The 9,137-nt window shown below is 57.6% G+C and overlaps 1 protein-coding gene across 5 annotated transcripts; it reads left to right on the top strand.

Annotated features, from left to right (window-relative positions):
* The first annotated feature begins 72 nt into the window (after window positions 1–72).
* Window positions 73–9,121, top strand: PKMYT1 (protein kinase, membrane associated tyrosine/threonine 1). 5 transcript variants are annotated; one of them, XM_027043435.2, is made up of 10 exons: window positions 77–243; window positions 546–693; window positions 4,774–5,278; window positions 6,083–6,576; window positions 7,240–7,346; window positions 7,461–7,633; window positions 7,719–7,876; window positions 8,088–8,208; window positions 8,692–8,790; window positions 8,874–9,121. In XM_027043435.2, exons 3-10 carry the CDS (start codon window positions 4,928–4,930, stop codon window positions 8,892–8,894), a joined length of 1,524 nt encoding a protein of 507 aa, XP_026899236.1. In that variant the 5' UTR covers window positions 77–243; window positions 546–693; window positions 4,774–4,927; the 3' UTR covers window positions 8,895–9,121. The 5 variants fall into 5 exon arrangements, with proteins under 5 accessions (XP_026899237.1, XP_026899236.1, XP_026899233.2 ...); XM_027043432.2 differs by having other exon boundaries at window positions 109–243; window positions 546–685; window positions 8,093–8,208; XM_053213123.1 differs by having other exon boundaries at window positions 109–243; window positions 546–685.
* The last annotated feature ends 16 nt before the right edge of the window (window positions 9,122–9,137 follow it).

The raw sequence follows: 9,137 nt of genomic DNA, 5'->3' as shown, positions 1-9,137 counted from the left end.
TGCATCGGGGAGGGGCGGGGTAAGAGGCGTTCCTGGGCGGGGCCTCGAGGCCGGTTTGGAATTTTTGGCGCGAGCCGGCTCTGCGCGCGTTCACGGGCCGTTCCCCTCCGAGAGTCCTCCCGCCGGGCGTGGGGAGCCGTCGACTGCAGACCCCCGACCGCCTGACTGCGCCGGGGGCTTCCGCGGCCTCTGCCGATCCGGAATCTGGGACCTCTCTGGGCCGCGCCCCGCCCACCCGTCAAGGTGAGCCCAGACTGGGTCCTGAGGGCCGTCGGCCGGCACTTCCTCCCGGCAGCCCCTGCCCCCTGACAGCCCCTGCCGCGGTCAGCGTCACCCGCTCCCGGTCCCAGCCCCCAGCCTCAACCCCACCGACGGCCCCGCCCCGTCCCGCAGTGTCGGGCCCTGCCCGCGGCGGCCCCACCCACTGCCCCCGCGGTTCCTGGTGACTGCCACCGCCCTCCCGGCCTTCCTCGGTGACTACGCCCTGCCCTCCCCCCCATACCGGTCCCTCCCCGGGAAAAGCCCTACCCACCTTTCATCTGCAGCCCCTCCCCCGAGGCAGCCGGCCTATTCAGCTGTTCGCCAGGCTTTGCCCACAGCCACGGAGGTGAATCGGCTGTGGCCCTGTCCCGGAGGAACTCACAGTCTAGCGCGGCAGACCGTGGTCAGCGATGTGTCCGGCCCAGTGAGCGGGTGAGGCCCCCGAAAGGTCCAGAGGCCACCCAGGCCTGGCCTGGTCAGGGCCACCCAGGATTCTCCCTCCCCTGTCCCATCATCCCCAAAGCTGTGTGGCCAGGCCGGTGGTGCTAGAATGAAATGACATTGGGGTCGCCCGAGAACTGGTTTAAGATGCTCCAGGTGTCTGGAGTGGCGCCTGGGTGTCTCAGTCAGTTAAGTGTGTGCCTTTGACTCAACTCACGTCATGATCTCACAGTTCGTGGGTTCGAGTCACCTGTCAGGCTGTGCGTTGCCAGCTGGGAACCTGGAGCTGCTTCGGATTGTGTGTCTCCCCCTCTGCTCCTGCCCTGTTCGTGCTGCTCTGTCTCTCTTTCTCCAAATAATAAACATATTTTTTAATGTTTATTTCGGGGACAGAAGATCTGAAGTGGGCTCTGCGCTGACAGCACAGAGCCTACGTGGGGGCTTGAACTCGTGAACCATGAGGTCATGACCTGAACTGAAGTCAGACACTTAACGGGCTGAGCCACCCAAGTGCCCCTCCATTAATTTTTTTTTTTTTTTTTAAATAAAATTTAAAGAATGCAGGTGCCTGGTGTCTCCAAATATGCTAGGACTGGGCCTGGAGTCTGTACTTCTAACCAGCAGGGGGTGCTGACACCCTGGTTCTGCACTTTGAGAAACCCTGAGATGGGAATCCTGAAGTGAATACCGGCGGAGGAAGGGTCCCCAGGGGATGTCGGATGGGGGTCCCTCCCCTACCCCTCACTGCCCCAGCAACAGACTTCAGAGGACCGCCCCCTCAGGTGTCTGTTCCCGATTCACTCCCTGCTTCTTTTGATACACTGTGGCTTCCTCTCAAAATTGGACTCCTCTCTTGTTTTCTTGTTTTTGTTTCTATAATAACATTATGGCAACACACAGCCCTCTCTCTCCCGACACACACCCTCAGGACCACTGCACTTTGGGTGTGTTCTTTGAATTACTGCTCAGAGCATTATTATATTTTACTTATCATGTAACAGTTAGCATTTATTGGGGGATTTGGTTTTCTCAAAATTTCTTTAAAAGTTTATTTTGAGAGAGAGCACCTTTGAATGGGGGGGGGGTGCAGAGAGAGGGAGAGAGAGAGAATCCCAAGCAAGTTCTGCACGGTCAGTGCCAAGTCCAATGCGGGGCTCAGCTCAAACCCACAAACCATAAGATCATGACCTGAGCTGACACCAAGAGTCAGAGGCTTAAGCGACTGAGCCACCCAGGCGCCCTATTTAGGTCACCTTTAATTTCTTTAAGCGGCTGAAGGAAGAGTGGATGGAAAGCAAGTATATATGCATAATGTTGGTTACAGCGACCCTCTTATTTGTCACTTCTGGTTCTCTTCATTTGTTCCTGCGACTGGAGTTACCATCTGGTGTCACTTTCCAGTCCAATGTAATTTTGTTCCCACCCAACTCTTTTGGGCTCTTATTTATAAGTGTGTTAGGTCTATACGTTCAGTGCTCAGTATACAATTGCATGCTATCGTCCACTTACTTTTTATATCAGCTAAGAGAGGAGATATGTATTTAACCATCTTTTGTATGACACACCAGCGCTTTGCTTCTTCGTGTCGATTCAGATTACTGTTAGGGATCACGTGCTTTTGGTCTTGAGAACTTCCCTTAGTTTTTCTTACAAAGCAGGTCTGCTAGCCGTGAATTCTTTCTGTTTTTACCTGGGAAATGTCTTTATTTTGCCTTTAGTTTTGGAAGATAGTTTTGTTGGACATGGGATTCTTGGTTGACAGATGTTTCCCCCAACACTTTGAATAGGCCACCCGCTACCTCCTGGCCTTCATTGTTTCTGCTGAGAAGTCAGCAGTTAATCTTAGGGGAGGTTGTAAGCGATGAGGCCTTTCTCTCTTACCGCTTTCAAGACTGCATCCTTGGTTTTGGTTTTCAGCATTTTAACGTTTATTTTATTTTATTATTATTATTTTTTTTATTTTTGGGACAGAGAGAGGCAGAGCATGAATGGGGGAGGGGCAGAGAGAGAGGGAGACACAGAATCGGAAACAGGCTCCAGGCTCTGAGCCATCAGCCCAGAGCCTGACGCGGGGCTCGAACTCATGGACCGTGAGATCGTGACCTGGCTGAAGTCCGACACTTAACCGACTGCGCCACCCAGGCACCCCGGGTTTTCAGCATTTCAAAACGGTGTGTCTGTGTGTGGGCCTCTCCATTCGTCCTCCCTGATGCTCCTGGAGCTCCTTGGCAGTGTTCATGTGTTTTTCTTAGGGCAGAGAGGTTTTTTTGTGAATCACATTGGGGCAGTTTTCATCTATGATGTCTTAGCATATTTTTCTTGCTACTCCCCTTCCTTCCTCTGCTGCACCTTGTACATACGTTGGTGCACCCAGTGGTGTCCTGCGTTTCCCTGAGGCTCGGTTCCCTTTTCTTCGTTCTTTTTCCTCTCTGTTCTTCAGACTGCAGAATCTCTCTTGATCTATCTCCAGGTTCACGAATCATTCTGCCATTTCAAATGTACTGTTGAACCCCTCTGATGAATCTTTTCATTTTAGCTCTTGCACCTTTCAACTCCACAACTTCCCTTTGGTTCTTTCTATAGTTTCTATCTCAGTATCACTGTTCTTCATTTGCTGAAATGTGATCATCGCGCTTCACTTACTCTTTTCAGCGTGGCTTCCTTTAGTCCTTTGAACATATTTATAGTGAGTACTGTGACGTCTTTGTTAAATCTCACATCCGGTCCCTCTCAGGTACTTTCTTTTGTCTGGTTTTCTCCTGCGTGGGGGTCACATTTTCCTATGGCTGTGGATATCTTGTATTTTTTTTTTTTTTTGAAAACTGGACATTTTAGACAATGTTATAGCAACTGGCCTTACTGGCTTCTTCCCCGCCTGGAGGATTATGACTCGTTTGCTTGTTTATTTTTTAGCGACTGGCTGGGCCACTGTCGTGATGTCTTTCCCCTGCAGCGTGAAGCCTGGGATGCCGCTCCTCAGAGGGCCCAGCCTTGGGCATGTGCATGGTCACCTTTGAGTGATGGTGGTTGTACGGGCCTCTCTTTGTCCATCCCCGTCCTTAAGCTGTTGGGCTCCACCCATTGTGGGCTGATCGTTCTGTTGTTTTTCTCAGCGCCTAGGGCACTGATTGCTCCGCAGACTGATCTAATTAATTTGGGGCTCCTTTGACAAGGTAGCTTTTGAATTCAGTGTTTGAGGTTTGTTTTGACCCCAGTAAGGGTCTTGTCCCCAGTTCTGTCTGGGAAAGTAGCCGGGCTGTGGGGCACTTGTTGCACTAATGGAGGTACCAAGCTTCCTCCTATTTGCTTACCATCAAAACCTCCAGAGTCTTTGAGAGTGTCTTTAGGCTTGAACTTCCCACACATCGTTTCAAATAGCGTGTGTGTGTGTGTGTGTGTGTGTGTGTGTGTGTATTTTTCAGGGAGAGCTTCAGAATTTCTCTTCGATTGCCTGCTTGTCTGTAGACTGAATCCCTGGGCCAGAGCTCTGGAGCTGAGGGCAGCGACACGGGTGCCTGCCTGAGTGACACTGCTGCCTCAGGGTGGGAACAGTAGCCTCCGGCCTTCTCAGCTTGCCTTTCCCGGTGGGGGACCTCCTGCTGGGGTTTGAGTGGCTGGGCCCCAGTGTCCCTAGCCCTCCTGCCAGATAGGGCTTTTGCCCCGCTGCGCTCACCTGGAACTTGGGCCTCCCTCCGTGGCTGCAGGTGGTGGAGGTCTACTGAGTGAGTGCTGGCCCCACAGCTGTGAGAACGAAGACAGGAGAGAAACTTGGATTTCAGATCTTTGTTTTCACTTTTGAATTAGAGATAAGGGATGGTGGGCCTGCATTAATATTTCCACCTTACGATTTTGGAAGAGGGTGCGTATCCTAAGGCCAAACAGCTGGTTGTGATGAGGCAGGGATATACTTGTGGGGTCCCTGGCTCCAGAACCCTTCTCAGCCAACCTGTGCCGGACTGCGCAGTCTCCAGGACATGGCCTTGGGGTTTGTGGTTTATGCTTCTCTGGCCTCCCAGGTACAGATGACTGCATGCAGGCCTATGTATACTTGTCCTCTGCCTCTCCCCGCAGGTGCTCGTCCCTGTGGCCTCCATGTTTAAAGCGGAACCTGTGTGCAGAGTGGACGCACCTCTCTTCCGGAGCCTCTTTGGGGCCACAAGACCAGACACTGTTTGAGCGGACACACTGCTCTGTCCTGTGCACCTCAGGGCCTCCTGTGCTGGCCATGCCTGTGCCCACAGAGGGCACCCCCCCGCCCCTGAGTGGCACCCCCGTTCCAGTCCCAGCCTACTTCCGCCACGCAGAACCTGGCTTCTCCCTCAAGAGGCCTGGAGGGCTCAGTCGGAGCCTCCCGCCCCGGCCCCCTGCCAAGGGCAGCGTCCCCATCAGCCGCCTCTTCCCTCCTCGGACCCCGGGCTGGCACCAGCCCCAGCCCCGGAGGGTGACATTCCAAGGCAAAGCCTCTGAGACCCTTCAGAGCCCCTCCTATGACCCGAGCCGGCCAGAGTCCTTCTTCCAACAGAGTTTCCAGAGGCTTGGCCGCTTGGGCCACGGCTCCTATGGAGAGGTCTTCAAGGTGAGTGGGGTGACAATTCCTTAGGCCTGCTACTGTCACCCCCCCCCACCTCCGCCTGGAGGGGACAGTGTCCTGGGCAGCCCACTCCCCTTTTCTCCCCTGAGAGCCTGCTTCTCCTGGGCTGATTTGGCTGCTTTCTCCTTCCCCCTACTTAGGCCCTCCACACCCCTCAGTAACACTCCCCCCTTGTGCAGAGCCTGGCACGCCTCACAGTGGCTCCTGGCTGCCTCTTTCTCCTGCCCCAGAGCAGCCTCCTCTGCGTGGCGCACACCCCACGCCCCATCACCTCTCAGGCCAACAGGTGCTCCCGCTACACCCTTCATACCAGCTTTTTATTTCTCCTTAAAATATATTTCCCCTTTATATTTCCTTTACAATGGTAATCTTCCTTATGTAAGTACTACCTGGAGACAATTTTGTTGTTAAAAAGCACAAATAACGTGGCCCCTAGCCTGGTTCTTCCTGGAGGAAACCACTGTGCTTCTCGGGTGGGTGTCCTTCCTTCCAGATCTTTTTCTCTACGTCTCCACAGAGTTGACCAGATACGGACAGACTCTTTTTGTATTCTGCACAGTGGGTCGTGCTGGCCACGTGTTCGTGTAGCCAGATTTTTCCACGTAGCCTCGTGCCCCGAGGCCCTTTTGGGTCAATACGTAGAGCTCTCAGAGTGGCCCGTCCAGCTTTGCTGCTGCACACGTGGGCTCTGAGGCGGATGCCGTGCTCCACCTTCCATGTGTGTGAAATCCCAACAGGGTCTGCCAGACCGGCCTCCTGTCCCACTCGTGGGTGCCACCTCCCTTCCAGGTGCGCTCTAAGGAAGACGGCCGGCTCTATGCAGTGAAGCGCTCTATGTCGCCTTTCCGGGGCCCTAAGGACCGGGCCCGCAAGCTGGCCGAGGTCGGTGGCCACGAGAAGGTGGGGCAACACCCGCGCTGTGTGCGGCTGGAGCAAGCCTGGGAGGAGGGCGGCATCCTGTACCTGCAGACGGAGCTGTGTGGGCCCAGCCTGCAACAGCACTGCGAGGCCTGGGGCACCGGCCTGCCCGAGGCCCAGGTCTGGGGCTACCTGCGGGATACCCTGCTTGCCCTGGCTCACCTGCACGGCCAAGGCCTGGTCCACCTTGACGTCAAGCCCGCCAACATCTTCCTGGGGCCCCGGGGCCGCTGCAAGCTGGGTGACTTTGGGCTGCTGGTAGAGCTGGGTGCATCTGGAACTGGTGAGGCCCAGGAGGGAGACCCCCGCTACATGGCCCCTGAGCTGCTACAGGGCTCCTATGGGACAGCGGCGGATGTGTTCAGGTGAGGGCCAGGAGGCGGGAGGCTCTTGGCGGGGTTGGGGGGCGGGGGATGTGCAGTCGGCAGAGGGAGGGAAACGCCACCCTAGCCCCAAGTCAGGAAGACTCGGCCTCGGGCCGGGACGTCCTGCCCGGAGGGGGTGGAGGCCCGTCCTGCACTTGAGGGGTTCTGCAGAGACAGCCTCTGGGCAGCGGACCCTCTGGCCACTCTACATGGATCCCCCATTTCCTCACCTCCCCCCCCACAGCAGAGACAATTGCTCCATTTACAGGGGATGGACACAGTGGGGCCGAAGGACTGGCACAGAGTCCACTTAGCAAGTGGGGAAGCTAGGGCTGGCCTGGGCAGTGGGTTCCGTCGTCCAGGGGGGTGACCGCCGCTCTGCCTCTAACGGCCGTATCCAGCCTTGGCAGCAGAACGATGGTAGTGACGTCAGCACCCGCAGTGCCTGTCCAGTGACGGGTGCCAGGAGGACTCACCAGGTGGTGAGGGGGCTCCGTAATATGGGCCTTTCCGGGACCCCCAGCCCCTCCCTCCCCACTTCCCCGGCTCGTGGTGGAAGACGGCAGCCCTTTTCCACCCTCTTCTTGGGCAGCCTGGAGCTCTGGGGTCTGGGCCCCAGGGCCAACCCTGCCCCTCTTCTGTCACTGCCCCCACCCTTCCCAGTCTGGGCCTCACCATCCTGGAAGTGGCATGCAACATGGAGCTGCCCCATGGTGGGGAGGGCTGGCAGCAGCTGCGCCAGGGCTATCTGCCCCCGGAGTTCACTGCTGGTAAGTGGAGGGCAAGGACGGGAAGGAACGTGCGGCCCCAGGGAGGCCGGGCTCACGTCTGGGGCCCCTGGGCTCAGAGCTGTCACCCCTGACACGGCCCCGCCCTGTGCACAGGCCTGTCTTCTGAGCTGCGTTCTGTCCTCACCATGATGCTGGAACCTGACCCCAAGCTGCGGGCCACAGCCGAGTCCCTGCTGGCCCTGCCCATGCTCAGGCAGCCTCAGCCTTGGAACGTTCTGTGGTATATGGCCGCCGAGGCCCTCAGTCGAGGGTGGGCCCTGTGGCAGGTAAGGTGGGTGACTGTGACAGGGTGCCCAGCCGCGCTCCCCGGCCCCAGGGCCTGCCCTGCCTCCCTGGTCCCTGTCCCCTCAGGCCCTGCTTGCCCTGCTGTGCTGGCTCTGGCACGGGCTGGCTCGCCCCACCAGATGGCTGCAGCCCCAGAGCCCACCAGCCACCCCGCCCGGCTCGCCACCCTGCAGCCTCCTCCTGGACAGCAGCCTCTCCAGCAACTGGGATGACGACAGCATAGGGTGGGTGAGAGCTGAGGACGCCGGGGGTGGGGGAAAGGGGCAGTCAGCACGGCCAGGCCGCAGCCCCGTGAGGATTCGTGGTGAACAGGACCCCTCCCCCAAGCCTGCCCCCTGCCCACCCCCCCACCCCCCGCCATCATACCCTGGGAAGGGAGCCAAGGCCAGTGGGGGTGCAGCCTGGCCCAGCTTGAATGCGGCGGTCTCCTCCAAGCTCAGTGCAGGGACCACGCAGAGCAGAGCAGAACCGGCAACCTCACGCCTGGGGCGCTGCCTCACGAGGGAGCAGCGCGAGGGCCACGGCCGCCGCCACGGTAGGGCTGCGGTGCCCACAGGTGAGGTGCTGTCCGTCCTCTCCGGGAACACAGTCCCCAGAGCCTGGGGAGCCCGAGCCCTGGGAAATTCCTTGGTCCTAGGTACCTGGCGGCCAAGTGAGAGGCTGTAATTAAGAAACCGCTTGGGGCACAGTCCTCAGGAGGAATCACGCCATTAACCCCTTTTTAAGGAAATGTCACCCATCGCCATGGGGACACTTTATAGCAGACACGAGGTACCAGATAGGCTTCCTTTGTCAGAAGTTCATTTGTTAGCCAGCTGTCAAAACCCACATGTTCTAAAAAGGAACAGAGGTGGCCTTTGAGTGGTCAGATGGCCTTTAAAAGTTGTGAAAGGGCACCATGCTCTCACTGCCCCCGACTGGAGCCCCTGCCCATGTCAGGAGCCTGGGGTCTGCACAGGGCAAGGGTTGACCTTGCTGTGGCCCCCTCCCCATATACTCCCCACCCCCGACACCTTACTTGTCTGGCCCACCTGTGCAGGCTCTCGCTCTCTCCAGAGGCTGTCCTGGCCAGGGCTGTCGGGAACACCTCCACCCCCCGCAGTGGCTCCCCTGCCCCCCGGAGCAGGTACACACTGAGGTGAGCAGGCCCAGAGTCCAGCGGGTGGGAGGTGGTGGCTTTCAGATCCTGAGTGTCATTTGTCTCTCTTCCCCTCACCCCAGGGAGGCCCTGGACCTAAGTGACATTGACTCTGAGCCCCCTCGGGGCTCCTTCCCCTCCTTTGAACCTCGGAACCTCCTCAGCCTGTTTGAGGACTCACTGGGCCCAGCGTGAGCCCACAGGCCAGCCTTGGTGTTTTTAACCTTTTAGCCACCACCCCCTCCCCATTCCTCCTGGAGGCTGGGGTCCCTCTGGCAACTCCAGGGGTTCCTTCTGCCTGCCATGTCTAATAAAAGGTATTTGAATCTTGGGAGCACCCAAGCTTG

The sequence above is a fragment of the Acinonyx jubatus genome, chromosome E3, assembly GCF_027475565.1.
Source record: "Acinonyx jubatus isolate Ajub_Pintada_27869175 chromosome E3, VMU_Ajub_asm_v1.0, whole genome shotgun sequence".
NCBI classification, from domain to species: domain Eukaryota; kingdom Metazoa; phylum Chordata; class Mammalia; order Carnivora; family Felidae; genus Acinonyx; species Acinonyx jubatus.
Note: the sequence above shows the minus strand (reverse complement) of the source record. Positions and strands in the feature narration are given on the sequence as shown.

Coding starts and splice junctions, on each gene's coding strand:
- PKMYT1 (XM_053213123.1), top strand. Junction 5,279..6,082: donor CCTATGGAGAGGTCTTCAAG/GTGAGTGGGGTG, acceptor CCTCCCTTCCAG/GTGCGCTCTAAGGAAGACGG. Junction 8,791..8,873: donor CGGAGCAGGTACACACTGAG/GTGAGCAGGCCC, acceptor CCCTCACCCCAG/GGAGGCCCTGGACCTAAGTG.